At 46.1% G+C, this 22,251-nt stretch overlaps 1 protein-coding gene across 1 annotated transcript; it reads right to left on the reverse strand.

The window, feature by feature from the left end:
• Nucleotides 1-1,165: 1,165 nt before the first annotated feature.
• On the reverse strand, nt 1,166-19,367 carry LOC123052722 (PLAT domain-containing protein 1-like). The gene is made up of 5 exons (XM_044476075.1): nt 19,342-19,367; nt 4,539-4,683; nt 3,968-4,441; nt 1,640-1,701; nt 1,166-1,331 (listed from the first exon to the last, which is right to left on the reverse strand). Exons 1-5 carry the CDS (start codon nt 19,365-19,367, stop codon nt 1,166-1,168), a joined length of 873 nt encoding a protein of 290 aa, XP_044332010.1.
• Nucleotides 19,368-22,251: the final 2,884 nt, after the last annotated feature.

Raw genomic sequence — 22,251 nt, forward strand, 5'->3', positions numbered from 1 at the left:
TCAGAACACTCACAAGCACCATGTACAATGCCCCATCCAAGATGACTTTGCTGAACTCGGTAAACAAATTATTAAAATTATAAACAAGTTAACAAATTAGATAACCAAAAGGTCTGGAAGAGGTTTGCCTCATTTCCCCTCCCTCCCTACTGACTACATCCAATTTCACTCATCACAAAGTTGTCATCCTTACATTTTGGCAAGCCAATGAGTTGTGGTGTAATTCAAGTCTCCTATGTTGATATGGAATAGAAGAACTTGAATCAAAGAGCAGTATAACAATGTAGTTCTTTCACCATTGTACAAGAAAAGTATAGTTGTTTCACAAATCCAAGCATATTGTCTTTTTATGTGCAAGGAAGTTAAACAATTTACAGTCGGTAAGCGAATCTGCGGATCAAATGGGTAAATGGTTTGGGATCTTGCAAGAAGAAAAAACTACAATAGTAAAACTTACAGACACAACTGCGGATCTTCTCTTACTATTCTCCTTATATACAACAATAATTCATAACAAAACACACTCTCGAATATTTTAGAGATCTCCTAAAGATAAACATATGTTCTTCAGTGCTAAAGCCACTTTTGCTTAGCCTAATACATAGTACAGTGACATTCTAAGAACCATAAAACCAAGCAACAACAGGAAATGCACTGTATGACTTTGTTGCCACACTTGTGTGTTTCAACAACAGACCATACTTTGTCCAGTACAACCATTAGCAAATAACAAGAAATGGGCATTATGAGTAGCGTGCAGAATGGCATGAAAAGGTAAGGAGGATAAAGAAAACCAGACAACAAAGTGGAAGATTCATCATAATTTAGTAGGCAAAGACAATAGCAGGTGACGCACCTGATTAGGACATAGGTAGAAAAATAACAATACTTGGTTGATAGCAAAATCATTGTAGTTTTTAGCTCTTGGATTGCTCCTGCGGATTATATCAAATTCAAGAGCAGTATCGTGGAAGAACATACCCAACATCTGGTAATTTCAGGCAACTGAGAAGGGAAAATGATTCATGAGAAGTAGAGCATCAGTTGCATCCAAGAAAGGAAGGGCAATTTCACATGAATGTGAGCAAGTACAAAGAGGAACATCTTGATCGAAGGTTGAACCATAAAGAGTGACCTGATTTGAAGTTGGAACTGCTCAATCATCTCAATTGATGTACACCTTCCTAACGTGCTTCGATTCTTGGAAGAACGTGCATACTATTCTGACCCTGAATATGACAGTCATACAAACTTCTGCAGCCTCTTTGAGGCCATTAACACTGCTCTGACCATCAACCTTGAAAGTCTCAGTTATTAAGAGATATTTTCTCCTGTAAAGACAAGCAGCATCAATCAGTACCGGCAAACAAAATGGCACAAAGCAGCAAGGAATTGGGGCGCTCTCCTCTATCATTTTTTTCATCCCCAAAAATCTGCACATATTATCAATCTAAGGAGCATTGCCACATGTAAGTACCTGTAAAGAGCAAGTCAAGGGACCATTTACAATGTAAAAATCATCAAATCTATCATGTACATGCCCAGCTGATTAGTAATGTCAGGATTTTTCTTGAAAATCCAAGAAAAGGTTACAACTAATCCTATATACTGTCAGAACCTTTCTGCATTGACAATTTACATAGCCTCATTATCTTTCAATGAAGCCATGAAGAGCATGCCGACAATTAGTGCTGAGCTTATCTTTAAGACAATATGAACTTAAAATACATAGTGAATCTCAATCCAAAAAGCATGGCAACCTATACATGGTGGATTTTTTATGTTGTACGTACATCTAGATAAACAACACTACCATTTTTTTATCTATATATAGCAAGAAACATTCCTCCCTCGAGACTAAAAACTAAATGAATGGAAACATTCCTCCCTATGCAGGTTATTTACCGTTGTACGTACTGGCTTTGTATGTGGTCTACGCTACAGCGAACGGAGTATCAATCGTTGTTCAAGACGGTGTGTATGCGGTTGGAGCGGGTGGTCAGGGACATTTTTACCCAACATGGGTGGCAACATAATCTCTGAATCGGTCCACCTCCTCCATTGACATTGGCATAGTTTTGGACTCATGGCTTTACTGTTGCCAACTTGTCATTCTTTTTATATATACACTTTGCTAGACTCTTCGTTAAGTCTGTGTGCATCTTAGCTATACAGAGACAGGGTGTCATTCCTTATGCTTTGTATCCACTTGATGCTACATTATGAGTTAATAAAAATGCCCTTTATCGAAAATGAATGGGAAGAGACTAACTCATGACTACTCCCTCCGTCCCAAAATTCTTGTCTTAGATTTATCTAGATACGGACATCCGTATCTAGATAAATCTAAGACAAGAATTTTGAACTGAAGGTGTAATCAGCAAATCTATCATGTACTTGTCCAGCTTTGCACTTATAGGAATAACAATACATTTAGTACACAGAGCACTGCCCGGGCCTATAGAACCTTCATTCTAGTCTCTCATACTATTTACTCCCTCCGTTCTAAATTATTTGACCTATATTTATCTAGACACGGATCTATCTAGACACTAAACAAATATAGATACATCCGTATTTAGACAAATTCAAGTCAACTAATTTGGAACGGAGGGAGTACTAATCAAAACAGCCACTTCCCGAGTTGATTGTTTGCATCATTTAACCTGTTAAGTGCAAAGATCTAAAGTAGCAGATAATGGGTCAGAGTTGGAAGAAAGAAAAGAAAATGACAGCAGAAGATCACATGGTACACATAGAAACACATCATCTCCTACCATGTGTGTGGTTCCTGACATATGAGATGTTCTTCTTGAACTGGTCGTAGCATACACGTTGGGGTTGGTCTCCAACAGAGCACGTGGACTGACAAAGTTGATCCTAACTGAACAAAGGGCATATAGAATCTATTTTAAATTATCTCTAGGTCTACTCTTTCCATTGACTTGTCAGTGGAATTTACAATAGTACATGCAGCTATATGAACAAAATCCAGGTTCAGATCTCAAGAGATAACATTAGGAATTTGGAAATAGACAAACTTAACTTAATTTCTGGTTCATAAATCAACACACGAATTCGAAGAGGAACAGGGAGATGGTGAAGCCGGCGTACGTCAGAGGAGACGACATGGACCTTGACGATGAATCTCGTGACGGCGACGGCCATGGGAAGCCGAAGGAAGGTCATGTTGATCTTCCAGATGGGCACCCATCGCAGGGTCCTGTACTCCACCATCTGCGGTTGTCGCAAGAACTGGCAGCGCGCCCCGCCGCGAGCGATCGTGCGCCCACACCAGCTAGCCCCGCAACATGCCGACCACCTTCACCGTCCCTACGACTCGTCCCACGATGATGCGTCAGATCAGAGGAGGCCGCCGGCGAGGGACGGGACGGCGGCGGCGGCGGCGGCGGCTGCATGTGTGCGTGTGTTTTTTGCCCTAGCAACCGATCCCCCCTTCCGATTTTTCTGCCCCAACCAGCCTACTGGAGCACATGAACCGGAAAAGCCAGTCCACCCTCCCGTTCCTCTTCCCCTCTCCTACGCCCCCTGCACACGCACAACCTGCTAGGGCAAAAAACACACGCACACATGCAGCCACAGACGCTGTTCTACCGGTGGCTAGAGCTTGGAACTGAATCTACAGGCATATGCACCGGCCAGCAGAGAGAAGACATGTACTGCATGAAAACATGGACAAAGATTCACACAAATGGAGATGCCATATCGACACCATCGATCGACGTACAAAACCATCACCGCAACTAGCAGTCACAACCCCCACTCATGGCACATAGTACAAATCAGGTCCCAATTATTTCGCCACCAGCAGTACGAACTCATCTAATAGTACATCTCCGTGCCGCGGCGCGGCGCACGCTGGTCACGGGGCTTAACGAACCATAACACACGAAGGAAGATCGTTTTGATGAAAAACAATAAGACACGTATCAAGACGCCGGCGTACTCGGTCATACACCGACGCGGCGTCATCGGCGGGGCAGCGGTCGACGACGGCCTCGAGCTTGTAGGGCGCGGCGTCGGTGGCGAGCCACTGCTCGACGGTGAAGAGCTGCTGGGCGCGGCCGCGGTGCGGGCCGGTGACGGTGACGGTGACCTCGACGTAGTTGCAGTACCAGCCGTGGTGCGGGCCGGTGCCGTCGGAGGACACCCTCATGCGGCAGGGCGCGCTGGCCATGCACGGCCCGCGCCCGCTGAAAATGTCGAGGTTGCCGCGCTCGAAGTAGGAGTGGCCCTGCCACATGAGCCCGCCCCACGACGGCAGGTCCGAGATGGCCACGCCGTCGGCGTTGCCTGCGGTGTAGAGCTCCAGGGTGATGTTGGCGTCCGTCCCGGCCTTCCAGATCGACCCCGTCCGCACGTACACCGTGTACACGCACTCCTGCCTGTCGCCGCCAACCACGCCGCCGCCATTTGTCAGCTGCGGATCGGTCGAAGCCGGCAAGGTAAACGCGATGAGTACACGAGAAGAGCAATAATCATGTCATGTGGAGAGGAGAGGGAGGGTGGTCAGTCACCTTGATCTGGGTCGGGAGGTCGCGGCCATGCGCCAGCGCGGTGGTGGAGACGGCGACGGCGAAGGCGAGGAGGAGGGCGGCCAGCCGAGCGATGGTTGACGGGCGGATCGGAGTTTGATCGTTCGTGTGGGGATGTGTGAGATTGCTGGGGATGTGTGGGAATTTGAAAAATGTATGCTAATTTGAAAAAATGCTTATAATTTCTGAAGATTTTGTTTGAGATTCACGGAAAATGTTTGAAAATTTAAAAAATGGTCCCATTTTCAAATTTTGTTCATAAATTTAAAAAATTCTTTTTTTAAAAATAATTTAAACAATGTTCGCATTTAGAGTATTTGTTCCCTTTCTCACAAATTGTTCATAGATCTAAAAAAATTATCACGTTTTCCCTTTCTCAAAAATTGTTTGCCTCTTACAAATTTTGTTCATTTTTACAATTTTTTTCCCTTTTTCAACATTTTTTTTATAAATTGTTATAAAGTAATTTTAAAATTTGTTCGCTTTGTTTTAGAAAATGTTTGGTAAATCAAAAAAATGTTCGCGTCGTTTCAGAAAATGCCTGATAAATCAAGAAATGTTCTCCTTTCTAAATTTTGTTACAAACTAAAAATATTTGTTTTCAAAAGAGTTCCCATTTTCAAACATTTGTTCACAAATTCCAAAAAAATGTTTACATATTTAATTTTTTTTCACAAATAAAAAATGTTTGGGAATTTCATAAAAAAATGTTCCTGTTTCCAAATTTTGTTCACAAATTCAAAAATGTTCTGGAATTTCAAAAATAATTCCCATTTTGAAAATTTGTTCGCAAATTCAAAAACATATTTTCGTTTTCAAAATTTGTTCACATGTTACAAAAATGTTCATTTTTCAAAATTTGTTGATAAATTCAAATGTGTTCGCACATTTAATTTTTATTCGCAAATTTTAAATATTTGGAATTTAAAAAAATGTTCTTGTTTTCCAAATTTGTTCACATATACTAAAAGAGCTACAGTTTTAAATATTTAGTCACAAATTTAAAAAATGTTTATGTTTTAGAAATTAGTTCACAAATTCAAATTATGCTCGAGTTTTTTGAAAATAGTTTAGTTTTGAAAAAATGTATCACCTTTTTGAAAATATGCTCATGTTTTGGAAAAGATGTTTTGCGTTTACGAAAAGTACTTCATAATTTAGAAAATATTCTCGTATTCAATTTTTTGTTCCTACTTGGTTTTAGTTTCTATTCAGTTCCGAAATAATGTTTTCTTTTCAAAAAGTTTTTCCTTTTTACTTTTGAAATTTTAATAGAAGTTTTAATATGTAATTGTATGCAATAAACTTCAGTTACTACAGTGGCTATGGACTCGTACAGGTTCTTCAATGCTGGCGCTGCGGATTTGTTAGAGTAGTTCGCGTGTCGCTATGGCGAGCGTGCGGAGCGCATCTGGAGCAGTTTGCGTGTTCGATTCCTGGTTAGTGCTCTTTTTATTTTTGCAATTTTTCATTCTCCGGAGGAGAGCTAGTGGGCCGGCCCAGGTGAGTCGTCTCCCATGTGGAACTCCGACTCCTTGCCGCAATAAGCGCTGCATAGGAGGTTCCTCTCAAACCCGCCTCATACGTCAAGGTGGACTGCCTGGTCACGTTTTTTTAACCCAGACAAATGCTTCAAACGGGCCTCAAATTATTGGGGAACGTAGTAATTTCAAAAAAAATTCTACGCACACGCAAGATCATGGTGATGCATAGCAACGAGAGGGGAGAGTGTTGTCTACGTACCCTCGTAGACCGAAGCGGAAGCGTTGACGCAATGTAGAGGAAGTAGTCGTACGTCTTCCTGGTCCAACCGATTTAAGCACCGTTACTCCGGCACCTCCGAGTTCTTGACACACGTACAGCTCGGTGACGCTCCCCGGACTCCGATCCAGCAAAGCTTCGGGGAGGAGTTTCGTCAGCACGACGGCGTGGTGACGATCTTGATGTTTAACCGTCGCAGGGCTTCGCCTAAGCACTGCTAAAATATGATCGAGGTGTAATATCGTGGAGGGGGGCACCGTACACGGCTAAGGAACAATCACGAAGATCAACTTGTCTGTCTTAGGGTGCCTCCTTGCCCCCGTATATAAAGGAGCCAAGGGGAGGGGGCGGCCGGCCAAAGAGGGGCGCGCCAGGGGGAGTCCTACTCCCACCGGGAGTAGGACTCCCTTCTTTCCTAGTTGGAGAAGGAGAAGGGGGGAAAGAGGAGGAAGAGAGGAAGGAAGGGGGGGGGGGGGGGCGCCGCCCCCTTCCCTTGTCCTATTCGGACTAGGAAGGGGAGGGGCGCGCGGCCACCTCCTGCCTCCTTCTCTCTTCTCCCTTAAGGCCCATGTAGGCCCAATAACCCCCGGGGGGTTCCGGTAACCCCCCGGTACTCCGGTAAAATGCCGATTTCACCCGGAACGATTCCGATGTCCAAATATAGGCTTCCAATATATCGATCTTTATGTCTCGACCATTTCGAGACTCTTCGTCATGTCCGTGATCACATCCGGGACTCCGAACAACCTTCGGTACATCAAAATACATAAACTCATAATGAAACTTTCATCATAACTTTAAGCGTGCGGACCCTATGGTTCGAGAACAATGTAGACATGACCGAGACACGTCTCCGGTCAATAACCAATAGCGGGACCTGGATGCCCATATTGGCTCCTACATATTCTACGAAGATCTTTATTGGTCAAACCGCATAACTACATACGTTGTTCCCTTTGTCATCGGTATGTTACTTGCCCGAGATTCGACCGTCGGTATCCAATACCTAGTTCAATCTCGTTACCGGCAAGTCTCTCTACTCGTTCCGTAATACATCATCTCACAACTAACACATTAGTTGCAATGCTTGCAAGGCTTATGTGATGTGTATTACCGAGAGGGCCCAGAGATACCTCTCCGTCAAACGGAGTGACAAATCCTAATCTCGAAATACGCCAACCCAACATGTACCTTTGGAGACACCTATAGAGCTCCTTTATAATTATCCAGTTACGTTGTGACGTTTGGTAGCACACAAAATGTTCCTCCTGTAAACAGGAGTTGCATAATCTCATAGTCATAGGAACATGTATAAGTCATGAAGAAAGCAATAGCAACATACTAAACGATCGGGTGCTAAGCTAATGGAATGGGTCATGTCAATCAGATCATTCAACTAATGATGTGATCCCGTTAATCAAATAACAACTCTTTGTCTATGGTTAGGAAACACAACCATCTTTGATTAACGAGCTAGTCAAGTAGAGGCATACTAGTGACATTTTGTTTGTCTATGTATTCACACATGTATTATGTTTCCGGTTAATACAATTCTAGCATGAATAATAAACATTTATCATGATATAAGGAAATAAATAATAACTTTATTATTGCCTCTAGGGCATATTTCCTTCAGTCTCCCACTTGCACTAGAGTCAACAATCTAGATTACACAGTAATGATTCTAACACCCATGGAGGCTTGGTGCTGATCATGTTTTGCTCGTGGAAGAGGCTTAGTCAACGGGTCTGCTACATTCAGCTCCGTATGTATCTTGCAAATCTCTATGTCTCCCACCTGGACTAGATCCCGGATAGAATTGAAGCGTCTCTTGATGTGTTTGGTTCTCTTGTGAAATCTGGATTCCTTTGCCAAGGCAATTGCACCAGTATTATCACAAAAGATTTTCATTGGACCCGATGCACTAGGTATGACACCTAGATCGGATATGAACTCCTTCATCCAGACTCCTTCGTTTGCTGCTTCCGAAGCAGCTATGTACTCCGCTTCACATGTAGATCCCGCCACGACGCTTTGTTTAGAACTGCACCAACTAACAGCTCCACCGTTTAATGAAAACACGTATCTGGTTTGCGATTTAGAATCGTCCGGATCAGTGTCAAAGCTTGCATCAACGTAATCGTTTACGATGAGCTCTTTGTCACCTCCATATACGAGAAACATATCCTTAGTCCTTGTCAGGTACTTTAGGATGTTCTTGACCGTTGTCCAGTGATCCACTCCTGGATTACTTTGGTACCTCCCTGCTAAACTTATAGCAAGGCACACATCAGGTCTGGTACACAGCATTGCATACATGATAGAGCCTATGGCTGAAGCATAGGGAACATCTTTCATTTTCTCTCTATCTTCTGTAGTGGTCGGGCATTGAGTCTGACTCAATTTCACACCTTGTAACACAGGCAAGAACCCTTTCTTTGCTTGATCTATTTTGAACTTCTTCAAAATCTTGTCAAGGTATGTGCTTTGTGAAAGTCCAATTAAGCGTCTTGATCTATCTCTATAGATCTTTATGCCTAATATGTAAGCAGCTTCACCGAGGTCTTTCATTGAAAAACTCTTATTCAAGTATCCTTTTATGCTATCCAGAAATTCTATATCATTTCCAATCAGTAATATATCATCCACATATAATATCAGAAATGTTACAGAGCTCCCACTCACTTTCTTGTAAATACAGGCTTCTCCGAAAGTCTGTATAAAACCAAATGCTTTGATCACACTATCAAAGCGTTTATTCCAACTCCGAGAGGCTTGCACCAGTCCATAAATGGATCGCTGGAGCTTGTGTTGGAAATATGCCCTAGAGGCAATAATAAATTGATTAGTATTATATTTCCTTGTTCATGATAATCGTTTATTATCCATGCTAGAATTGTATTGATAGGAAACTTAGATACATGTGTGGATACATAGACAACACTATGTCCCTAGTAAGCCTCTAGTTGACTAGCTCGTTGATCAATAGATGATTACGGTTTCCTGACCATTGACATTGGATGTCGTTGATAACGGGATCACATCATTAGGAGAATGATGTGATGGACAAGACCCAATCCTAAGCCTAGCACAAGATCCTGTAGTTCGTATGCTAAAGCTTTTCTAATGTCAAGTATCATTTCCTTAGACCATGAGATTGTGCAACTCCCGGATACCGTAGGAGTGCTTTGCGTGTGCCAAACGTCACAACGTAACTGGGTGGCTATAAAGGTACACTACAGGTATCTCCGAAAGTGTCTGTTGGGTTGGCACAAATCGAGACTGGGATTTGTCACTCCGTGTAAACGGAGAGGTATCTCTGGGCCCACTCGGTAGGACATCATCATAATGTGCACAATGTGATCAAGGAGTTGATCACGGGATGATGTGTTACGGAACGAGTAAAGAGACTTGCCGGTAACGAGATTGAACAAGGTATCGGGATACCGACGATCGAATCTCGGGCAACTATCGTACCGATAGACAAAGGGAATTGTATACGGGATTGATTAAGTCCTTGACATCGTGGTTCATCCGATGAGATCATCGTGGAGCATGTGGGAGCCAACATGGATATCCAGATCCCGCTGTTGGTTATTGACCGGAGAATGTCTCGGTCATGTCTGCATGGTTCCCGAACCTGTAGGGTCTACACACTTAAGGTTCGATGACGCTAGGGTTATAAAGGAAGTTTGTATGTGGTTACCGAATGTTGTTCGGAGTCTCGGATGAGATCCCGGACGTCACGAGGAGTTCCGGAATGGTCCGGAGGTAAAGATTTATATATGGGAAGTCCTGTTTTGGTTGCCGGAAAAGTTTTGGGGTTTATCGGTAACGTACCGGGACCACTGGGAGGGTCCCGGGGGTCCACCAAGTGGGGCCACAAGCCCCGGAGGGCTGCATGGGCCAAGTGTGGGAGGGGACCAGCCCCAGGTGGGCTGGTGCGCCCCCCCCACAAGGGCCCAAGGCACAAGGGAGAGGAGAAGGGGGCAAACCCTAGGGCAGATGGGCCCTAAGGCCCACCCTGGTGCGCCTTCCCCTCTCCCCTCCCCTTGGCCGCCCCTAGATGGGATCTAGGGGGCTGCCGCCACCCCTAGGGAGGGAACCCTAGGTGGGGGCGCAGCCCCTCCCCTTCCCCTATATATACTTGAGGTTTGGGTTGCCCAACACACATGAGTTCCTCTCCTTCTTGGCGCAGCCCTACCCCTCTCCCTCCTCGTCTCTTGCGGTGTTTGGCGAAGCCCTGCTGGAGTACCACGCTCCTCCACCACCACCACGCCGTTGTGCTGCTGCTGGATGGAGCCTTCCTCAACCTTTCCCTCTCTCCTTGCTGGATCAAGGCATGGGAGACGTCACCGGGCTGTATGTGTGTTGAACACGGAGGTGCCGTCCGTTCGGCACTAGGATCTCCAGTGATTTGGATCACGACGAGTACGACTCCTTCAACCCCGTTCTCTTGAACGCTTCCGCTTAGCGATCTACAAGGGTATGTAGATGCACTCTCCTTCCCCTCGTTGCTAGTTTCTCCATAGATAGATCTTGGTGACACGTAGGAAAATTTTGAATTTCTGCTACGTTCCCCAACAGCTTGCACACTTTGTTAGCTCCCTTTGGATCGACAAAACCTTCCGGTTGCATCATATACAACTCTTCTTCCAGAAATCCATTCAGGAATGCAGTTTTGACATCCATCTGCCAAATTTCATAATCATAAAATGCGGCAATTGCTAAGATGATTCGGACAGACTTAAGCATCGCTACGGGTGAGAAGGTCTCATCGTAGTCAACCCCTTGAACTTGTCAAAAACCTTTTGCAACAAGTCGAGCTTTGTAGACAGTAATATTACCGTCAGCGTCAGTCTTCTTCTTGAAGATCCATTTATTCTCAATTGCTTGCCGATCATCGGGCAAGTCAACCAAAGTCCATACTTTGTTCTCATACATGGATCCCATCTCAGATTTCATGGTTTCAAGCCATTTTGCGAAATCTGGGCTCACCATCGCTTCTTCATAGTTCGTAGGTTCATCATGATCTAGCAGCATGATTTCCAGAACAGGATTACCGTATCACTCTGGCGCGGTTCTCACTCTGGTTGATCTACGAGGTTCAGTAGTATCTTGTCCAGAAGTTTCATGACCATTATCATTAGCTTCCTCACTAATTGGTGTAGGTGTCACAGAAACAGTTTTCTGTGATGTACTACTTTCCAATAAGGGAGCAGGTACAGTTACCTCATCAAGTTCTACTTTCCTCCCACTCACATCTTTCGAGAGAAACTCCTTCTCCAGAAAGTTTCTGAATTTAGCAACAAAAGTCTTGCCTCCGGATCTGTGATAGAAGGTGTATCCAATAGTTTCCTTTGGATATCCTATGAAGACACATTTCTCTGATTTGGGTTCGGGCTTATCAGGTTGAAGCTTTTTCACATAAGCATCGCAACCCCAAACTTTCAGAAACGACAACTTTGGTTTCTTGCCAAACCATAGTTCATAAGGCGTCGTCTCAACGGATTTCGATCGTGCCCTATTCAACGTGAATGCGGCCGTCTCTAAAGCATAACCCCAAAACGATAGCGATAAATCAGTAAGAGGCATCATAGATCGCACCATATCTAGTAAAGTATGATTACGATGTTCGGACACACCATTACGCTGTGGTGTTCCGGGTGGTGTGAGTTGCGAAACTATTCCGCATTGCTTCAAATATACACCAAACTCGTAACTCAAATATTCTCCTCCACGATCAGATCGTAGAAACTTTATTTTCTTGTTACGATGATTTTCAACTTCACTCTGAAATTCTTTGAACTTTTCAAATATTTCAGACTTATGTTTCATTAAGTAGATATACCCATATCTGCTTAAGTCATCTGTGAAGGTGAGAAAATAACGATATCCGCCACGAGCCTCAATATTCATCGGACCACATACATCTGTATGTATGATTTCCAACAAATCTGTTGCTCTCTCCATAGTACCGGAGAACGGTGTTTTAGTCATCTTGCCCATGAGGCACGGTTCGCAAGTACCAAGTGATTCATAATCAAGTGGTTCCAAAAGTCCATCAGTATGGAGTTTCTTCATGCGCTTTACACCGATATGACCTAAACGGCAGTGCCACAAATAAGTTGCACCATCATTATCAACTCTGCATCTTTTGGCTTCAACATTATGAATATGTGTATCACTACTATCGAGATTCAATAAGAATAGACCACTCTTCAAGGGTGCATGACCATAAAAGATATTACTCATATAAATAGAACAACCATTATTCTCTTATTTAAATGAATAACTGTCTCGCATTAAACAAGATCCAGATATAATGTTCATGCTCAACGCTGGCGCCAAATAACAATTATTTAGGTCTAATACTAATCCCGAGGGTAGATGTAGAGGTAGCGTGCCGACCGATATCACATCGACTTTGGAACCGTTTCCCACGCGCATCGTCACCTCGTCCTTAGCCAATCTTCGCTTAATCCGTAGTCCTTGTTTCGAGTTGCAAATATTAGAAACAGAACCAGTATCAAATACCCAGGTGCTACTGCGAGCATTAGTAAGATACACATCAATAACATGTATATCACATATACCTTTGTTCACCTTGCCATTCTTCTTATCCGCCAAATACTTGGGGCAGTTCCGCTTTCAGTGACCAGTCTGCTTGCAGTAGAAGCACTCAGTTTCAGGCTTAGGTCCAGACTTGGGTTTCTTCTCTTGAGCAGCAACTTGCTTGCCGTTCTTCTTGAAGTTCCCCTTCTTCTTCCCTTTGCCCTTTTTCTTGAAACTAGTGGTCTTATTGACCATCAACACTTGATGCTCCTTTTTGATTTCTACCTCCGCAGCTTTCAGCATTGCGAAGAGCTCGGGAATAGTCTTATTCATCCCTTGCATATTATAGTTCATCACAAAGCTCTTGTAGCTTGGTGGCAGTGATTGCAGAATTCTGTCAATGACGCAATCATCTGGAAGATTAACTCCCATCTGAATCAAGTGATTATTATACCCAGACATTTTGAGTATATGCTCACTGACAGAACTGTTCTCCTCCATCTTGCAGCTATAGAACTTATTAGAGACTTCATATCTCTCAATCCGGGCATTTGCTTGAAATATTAACTTCAACTCCTGGAACATCTCATATGCTCCATGACGTTCAAGACGTCGTTGAAGTCCCGATTCTAAGCCGTAAAGCATGGCACACAGAACTATCGAGTAGTCATCAGCTTTGCTTTGCCAGACGTTCATAACATCTGGTGTTGCTCCAGCAGCAGGCCTGGCACCCAGCGGTGCTTCCAGGACGTAATTCTTCTGTGCAGCAATGAGGATAATCCTCAAGTTACGGACCCAGTCCGTGTAATTGCTACCATCATCTTTCAACTTTGCTTTCTCAAGGAACGCATTAAAATTCAACGGAACAAACAGCACGGGCCATCTATCTACAATCAAACATACATAAGCAAGATACTATCAGGTACTAAGTTCATGATAAATTTAAATTCAATTAATCAAATTACTTAAAGAACTCCCACTTAGATAGACATCCCTCTAATCCTCTAAGTGATCACGTGATCCAAATCAACTTAAACCATGTCCGATCATCACGTGAGATGGAGTAGTTTCATTGGTGAACATCACCATGTTGATCATATCTACTATATGATTCACGCTCGACCTTTCGGTCTCCGTGTTCCGAGGCCATATCTGCATATGCTTGGCTTGTCAAGTATAACCTGAGTATTCCGCGTGTGCAACTGTTTTGCACCCGTTGTATTTGAACGTAGAGCCTATCACACCCGATCATCACGTGGTGTCTCAGCATGAAGAACTTTCGCAACGGTGCATACTCAGGGAGAACACTTCTTGATAATTTTAGTGAGAGATCATCTTATAATGCTACCGTCAATCAAAGCAAGATAAGATGCATAAAAGATAAACATCACATGCAATCAATATAAGTGATATGATATGGCCATCATCATCTTGTGTCTGTGATCTCCATCTCCGAAGCACCGTCATGATCACCATCGTCACCGGCGCGACACCTTGATCTCCATTGTAGCATCGTTGTCGTCTCGCCAATCTTATGCTTCCACGACTATCGCTACCGCTTAGTGATAAAGTAAAGCATTACAGCGCGATTGCATTGCATACAATAAAGCGACAACCATATGGCTCCTGCCAGTTGCCGATAACTTGGTTACAAAACATGATCATCTCATACAATAAAATTCAGCATCATGTCTTGACCATATCACATCACAACATGCCCTGCAAAAACAAGTTAGACGTCCTCTACTTTGTTGTTGCAAGTTTTACGTGGCTGCTACGGGCTTAAGCAAGAACCAATCTTACCTACGCATCAAAAACCACAACGATAGTTTGTCAAGTTGGTGCTATTTTAACCTTCGCAAGGACCGGGCGTAGCCACACTCAGTTCAACTAAAGTTGGAGAAACTGTCACCTGCAAGCCACCTATGTGCAAAGCACGTCGGGAGAACCGGTCTCGCGTAAGCGTACGCGTAATGTCGGTCCGGGCCGCTTCGTCCAACAATACCGCCGAACCAAAGTATGACATGCTGGTAAGCAGTATGACTTATATCGCCCACAACTCACTTGTGTTCTACTCGTGCATATAACATCAACACATAAAACCTAGGCTCGGATGCCACTGTTGGGGAACGTAGTAATTTCAAAAAATTTCCTACGCACACGCAAGATCATGGTGGTGCATAGCAACGAGTGGGGAGAGTGTTCTCTACGTACCCTCGTAGACCGAAGCGGAAGCGTTGACGCAACATAGAGGAAGTAGTCGTACATCTTCCTGGTCCAACCGATCCAAGCACCGTTACTCCGGCACCTCCGAGTTCTTGACACACGTACAGCTCGATGACGCTCCCCGGACTCCGATCCAGCAAAGCTTCAGGGAGGAGTTTCGTTGGCACGACGGCGTGGTGACGATCTTGATGTTTAACCGTCGTAGGGCTTCGCCTAAGCACCGCTACAATATGATCAAGGTGTAATATCATGGAGGGGGGCACCGTACACGGCTAAGGAACGATCACGAAGATCAACTTGTCTGTCTTAGGGTGCCCCCTTGCCCCCGTATATAAAGGAGCCAAGGGGAGGGGGTGGCCGGCCAAGGAGGGGCGCGCCAGGGGGAGTCCTACTCCCACCGGGAGTAGGACTCCCTTCTTTCCTAGTTGGAGAAGGAGAAGGGGGGAAAGAGGAGGAAGAGAGGAAGGAAAGGGGGGGGGTGGCGCCGCCCCCTTCCCTTGTACTATTCGGACTAGGAAGGGGAGGGGCGCGCGGCCACCTCCTGCCTCCTTCTCTTTTCTCCCTCAAGGCCCATGTAGGCCCAATAACCCCCCGGGGGGTTCCGGTAACCCCCCGGTACTCCGGTAAAATGCCGATTTCACCCGGAACGATTCCGATGTCCAAATATAGGCTTCCAATATATCGATCTTTATGTCTCGACCATTTCGAGACTCCTCGTCATGTCCGTGATCACATCCGGGACTCCGAACAACCTTCGGTACATCAAAATACATAAACTCATAATGAAACTGTCATCGTAACTTTAAGCATGCGGACCCTACGGTTCGAGAACAATGTAGACATGACCGAGACACGTCTCCGGTCAATAACCAATAGCGGGACCTGGATGCCCATATTGGCTCCTACATATTCTATGAAGATCTTTATCGGTCAGACCGCATAACTACATACGTTGTTCCCTTTGTCATCGGTATGTTACTTGCCCGAGATTCGATCGTCGGTATCCAATACCTAGTTCAATCTCGTTACCGGCAAGTCCCTTTACTCGTTCCGTAATACATCATCGCACAACTAACACATTAGTTGCAATGCTTGCAAGGCTTATGTGATGTGTATTACCGAGAGGGCCCAGAGATACCTCTCCGTCAAACGGAGTGACAAATCCTAATCTCGAAATACGCCAACCCAACATGTACCTTTGGAGACACCTGTAGAGCTCCTTTATAATCACCCAGTTATGTTGTGATGTTTGGTAGCACACAAAGTGTTCCTCCGGTAAACGGGAGTTGCATAATCTCAAAGTCATAGGAACATGTATAAGTCATGAAGAAAGCAATAGCAACATACTAAACGATCGGGTGCTAAGCTAATGGAATGGGTCATGTCAATCAGATCATTCAACTAATGATGTGATCCCGTTAATCAAATAACAACTCTTTGTCTATGGTTAGGAAACACAACCATCTTTGATTAACGAGCTAGTCAAGTAGAGACATACTAGTGGGATTTTGTTTGTCTATGTATTCACACATGTATTAGGTTTCCGGTTAATACAATTCTAGCATGAATAATAAACATTTATCATGATATAAGGAAATAAATAATAACTTTATTATTGCCTCTAGGGCATATTTCCTTCACAAATATCCGGACTGACCGGTATCCCTCATATCCAGCCCAAATATGGGGGTGGCCAGGGCGCATCTGCCTGATAATCTCGGCCCACCATGAACCCCACGGATGTCCCACAAAAAACCCCATCGGCCTCGTCGGTCTGAAACCTTAGCTCACTCACTCTCCTCTCTCGCTTCGTTCTTTCCTCTCCCCTCACCGATTCTAATCGAATCCGACGCAATATCGAGCTCCAACAGCTGCTCCGACGACGAGGTGGATTCGGAGTATGAGCTTGCCCTCCGCATCACCTTGGAGCGGTCCAAGGTGGAGACGGGGGTAGCTCTGGATCTGCAGCCTTGCCGCAGTTGCAGCTTCCCCGTCGGCGCTATCTCGGACGCCGGCGCTGTCCCCCCGGGTCCATGGGCAGCTCCGCCAGGCGGCCAGCGCAATCCGCGCCTTCCCTACACCGTCCCCTCGCCCCGCCGGCTACTGCTCCCCCTCGTGGGCAGTGGTGGGTGCTTATGCCTGCCCCGCCGGCTCGGACGCGCACGCCGGAGTCGAAGGCGCGCGCCGCCCGCCGCAAGAGGCAGCGGACAAGGGAGGGGCAGACTGTGGAGAGCTTTGTCCGCCGCCGACGTGGGTTACCAACGGACCCCAACGAGGACGAGCGGCTCCTCGCGTGGGTCTAATGCTGGTTGCTTACGACGGCGGAGACGGACGCTCGGCGGCTCCGCCGGAAGAACGCGAAGGCTCTTCGGCTTGCCATCAAGCATTCCGAGCGGGAGCCGTTGGAGAAGGCGAGGGAGGCGGCTCGGCTGGCCAAGCTCAGGCGCCAGCAGGACCGGGCCGTCCAGCGCCTCAAGGGCCTCATCATCGTTGATTTCCCCTCCATTGTGGCAACCCGGCTCAGAGCGACCGGTTTACCTTGCATTGCCAACCCATAGATCAAGTCTTCTGGCAACACACAACAACTTGGTACAGAAATATGCCGCTTTATTGAGACATAGGTTCGATAGTACATCAGATAGCGAGGCCAAGCGACACACACGATGCTGCTGCACATATGTACATTATTTAGTGAACATAAACGAAGGCCTCAGCATCACGACAAAGCTACACGGCATCGGAAAGACGATGTAGAAGGACTCCATCTCACAGGGACATTGATGTGGACACGGCCTAGACTGCGATGCAACGATGCAACTCCAACTCCGGTACGGCTTCTCCTGAAACTGGCATGACAAGCTAGGTGAGTACTTTGAATGTACTCGCAAACTCACACAAATAAAGCAACAATGGCAAACAATAACATAATATTTAAGCAGGTTAAATGCAAGAACTTAGCATGCTACTCATGAAGTGGCAATGCTCACAACAGGGTCTCTCAGATCCGCTTACCATCTCAGTTACTTCGTAACCACAATCATCATCTTACCACGGTGATCACTTCCGGATCACAAAAGAAACCGTCTTAACGGTCTCAACAACTTTTCTCATATCACGTGCCACAAGTATAGCTTTATTGTGCAGGTTTAATATTTCTGTTGATCCACGGTGTGACCTAATATGAACTGTGTCCATGACCGAGGACGCGGCTATCGATAGATTTAAACACGCTCTGCAGAGATTAGCATACTGTACCCACACCACAGAACCCATGGCCTTGAACTTTCATTCGGGTGGACTAATGGTGTTCCAACAGAACCAATCTATTGCCATAACACTCTCCCGGTCACTCCGACCAACTCCCCTTTGAGCTAAGTCATGGGTGGCCCCGATGCCATTCCGGACATCCAACGGCCATCGTCGTGGCAAAACAAACAGTCCCAAACAAGGACATGGTACCAAAACAACTATGGGCATACAAGGCTATGCCTGCCTACCGGGCCAAGGTAGCGCAAGCGCGTAACCTTCCCTAGTATGAAGAAAAATAAGGAGATGCGCACAGGCATCTAGTAGGTCGGAAGAAGAAGATGCACATGATGGAATTAAGTACCGTGGTGGATGGTGGGTGCAGCGAGAGGCAGCACAGCATACATATCGTGCAGACGCAAACCATGGCGATCCCCCGCCACATTCTCACTTGCTCAGCTGGATCTGAACAAGAAGAAAGGAAGTCGATAGATAGATCACAGGAAAGAATAAAGGATGAAAAGCGAGCGAGCAGAGGACGGACACGGAAACAAGAAGAAGAAGAAGAAATTAAGAGAGAGATTCCGTGGATGGGTAAAGTGAAGGCGAAGCGAAGCTGCTGCTCTTTTTCGATGGAAAGAAATAAAGTCACAGGGCAACGCAGAGCAGTAGGGGCTGTGCACGGAAAGGCAAATGAATTACTCCTCGACACGCGAGCTACTACCACTACTGTAGGGAAAGTGAAAACCAACACAACACGTGCTGTCACTCACGCTTACACTCGCAGTGCTACCTCCTTTTCCCTGCAGTATTTAGAGCATATACCGCTGGGCTTAACAAATTCGACCCCTCAAATACCATGGACTCGCCTGGTCGCATCCGGAGACAGTGATCGATCACCTCTCAAAAAAGTATTTCACATCCGGATATCTCAAATCCGTATTATTACATGTAACGTGAAACCTAATCTAAGCGGAGCTCGTCCGGTTCTACTCACCACTCGCCCGGCTCCGCCCTGGCCATGTCCAGCGGCCGCCTGCGCTCTTCAGAGTGTTGGTCCGACCGTCGGCAAGGTAGGGTAGGGCATGAGACACGAGCTAGCTCACGGGACTCAAGGCCCCACCGTCTCCCATGCCCTATTATTTCTCGTCGGAGACCAGAGCCCGAACGGTGCCGGTGGACGCCAGATCAATGACAGATCCGTCCGGGGACGAGCCGTCGACGTCCACCATGATGCGGTTGCGGCGCCCGGACTGATGCGCCATACGGGGCGCCGAATGTGACTCCGCTTCGCAGACGTCCGCCACCGCGAGGGCTGTCGCCACCTCCCGCAGCCGGTGCCTTGCATGGCGGGCACGCCGTGCCATGGCCTCGTGGGACGATGGTGCATCCCCAATATGGGCGCGCCACCGAAAGGGTTGCGCGTCCACCAGTGCGTTCGGACGCCAGACGGACCGCGAGGCCTCCGGCGAGGTAGCTACGGCCGGCCTAGCGCCGGATCCATGCGCCATTTGGGTGGACACAATGGATTCCCAACGGATGGATCCAAGCGCAGCTGTGCACGGGGCTCCTCCCGGGCACAGAGAGCAAGCTTTGTAGTTCAAACTCCTCCTATCCGTGCTCATCCCACGCACGTACACATTTTTCATTCCGCAATTGTAAGAGTTCTTGAACTAGTGGCCTTAGATATGCATCAATGTCGTTGCCGGGTTACTTAGGGCCTTGGATGAGCACTGGCATCGTAATGAACTTTCGCCTCATGCACAACCAAGGAGGAAGGTTATACATATATAGAGTCATAGGCCAGGTGCTATGATTGCTGCTCTGTTCCCCAAAAGGATTAATGCCATCTACGCTTAGACCAAACCATATGTTCCTTGCGTCATCTGCAAAGTCCCACCACTTTCTCTTAATTTTTCTCCACTGCGACCCGTCAGTGGGTACTCTCAACTTCCCGTCTTTTTTACGGTCTTCTCTGTGCCATCGCATCAACTCGACATGCTCTTTGTTTTGAAACAAATGTTTTAAACATGGTATTATAGGAGCATACCACATCACCTTGGCAAGAATCTTCTTCCTGGGGCGTTCGCCCTCAACATCACCTGGGTCATCGCGGCTGATCTTATAGCGCAATGCACCGCATACCGGGCATGCATTCAAATCCTCGTACTCACCGTGGTAGAGGATGCAGTCATTAGGGTATGCATGTATCTTCTGCACCTCTAATCCTAGAAGGCAGACAGTCTTCTTTGCTTCGTACGTACTATCGGGTAATTCATTGTCCTTTGGAAGAATCTTCTTTAACATTATCAGTAACTTTTCAAATTTCTTGTCAGATACATTATTCTCTGTCTTTCATTGCAGCAATTCCAGTGTGGTGTCCAGCTTTTTCTTATCATCTTCGCAATTTGGGTACAACAATTTCTTGTGATCCTCTAACATGCGCTGCAACTTCAGCCTCTCCTTTTCATTTGTGCAGTTTCTCTTTGCATCGTCAATGGCTCGACCAAGATCATCAGCGGGCTCATGTGATACCTCTTCTTCAGCTTCTTCTCGCATTGCCGGCTCGGCTTCTTCCCCCATTCTTGTACCATCGTATTCAGAGAACCCATGGCCAGGATAGTTGTCGTCATCCTATTCTTCTTCATTCTCTTCCATTAGGACCCCTCTTTCTCCGTGCTTGGTCAAACAGTTATAGCCGGACATGAAACCGAACTCAAACATGTGGACGTGAATGGTTCTTGAGTTAGAGTAATTTCGATCATTCTTACAGTCAGCACATGGACAACACATAAAACCATCCGCCTGCTTGTTTGCCTCAGCCGCAAGCAGAAAAATATGCACGCCCTTAATGAACTGGGGAGAGCATCGATCATCGTACATCCATTTCCGGCTCATCTTCATTACACAACACCAAAAAGACCAAATTAATATAAGTTCATACATAAAGTTCATGCACACTTATTTTCATAAAACAACATACAAACTCTCTAGCTAAAGCATTTAAATGCAACAACAAATGCGATCAAGATTGCAACTAAGGTAGCAATTGATCCAACAACATAACGATACCTGTTGGGGAACGTAGTAATTTCAAAAAATTTCCTACGTACATGCAAGATCATGGTGATGCATAGCAACGAGAGGGAAGAGTGTTGTCTACATACCCTCGTAGACCGTTCGCGGAAGCGTTATATCAACGCGGTTGATGTAGTCATACGTCTTCACGTCCGACCGATCCAAGTACCGAAAGCACGGCACCTCCGAGTTCTGCACACGTTCGGCTCGGTGACGTCCTCGCCTTCTCGATCTAGCAAGAGGGGCGAAGTAGTAGATGAGTTCCGGCAGCACGACGGCGTGATGACGGTGTTGGTGAAGAACAATCTCCGCAGGGCTTCACCTAAGCACTACGAAAACTATGACAGAGGATAAACTAGAGGAGACAGGGTTGCCGGCACACGGCTTGGTGTTTCTTGATGTGTCTTTGGTGCTAGCCCTGCCCCTCTATTTATATCTTGAGCCCCGGGGTCGAAACTTGGAGTAAAAGCCTCCACAAAGTCGGTTTCACCCGAAAGGCAAGAGTCCTTCTCGGACTCCACGGCCAGACGCCAGGGATCCCGGCGTCTGGACCCAGACGCCAGGGACCCTGGCGTCTGGCCCCTGGACTCCGCAAAACTTCCTTTTGCGCTTTCCAAAAACCTTGTGGGCTTTCCCTTTTGGCCCAAATAAAGTGTTCTCGTACCCAAACATTTCGGGAAACATCCGGAACCCCTTCCGGTGATTTCCGGAACCCTTCCGGTGACCAAACACTATTATCATATATATCAAACTTTATCTCCGGACCATTCCGGATTTCCTCGTCATGTCCGTGATCTCATCTCGGACTCCGAACAACATTCGGTCACCA

Source organism: Triticum aestivum, chromosome 1A, assembly GCF_018294505.1.
Source record: "Triticum aestivum cultivar Chinese Spring chromosome 1A, IWGSC CS RefSeq v2.1, whole genome shotgun sequence".
NCBI classification, from domain to species: domain Eukaryota; kingdom Viridiplantae; phylum Streptophyta; class Magnoliopsida; order Poales; family Poaceae; genus Triticum; species Triticum aestivum.

Excerpts from the sequence above, each read along its gene's own strand:
- LOC123052722 (XM_044476075.1), bottom strand. The coding sequence starts at position 19,367 with ATGGCCAGGGCGGAGCCGGGCGAGTG. Across the intron at positions 4,442-4,538 it reads ACCTCCCGACCCAGATCAAG|CTGACAAATGGCGGCGGCGT; the intron begins GTGACTGACCAC and ends ACCGATCCGCAG. Across the intron at positions 1,702-3,967 it reads CCGCGTCGGTGTATGACCGA|ATAAGCTCAGCACTAATTGT; the intron begins GTACGCCGGCGT and ends ATTGTCTTAAAG.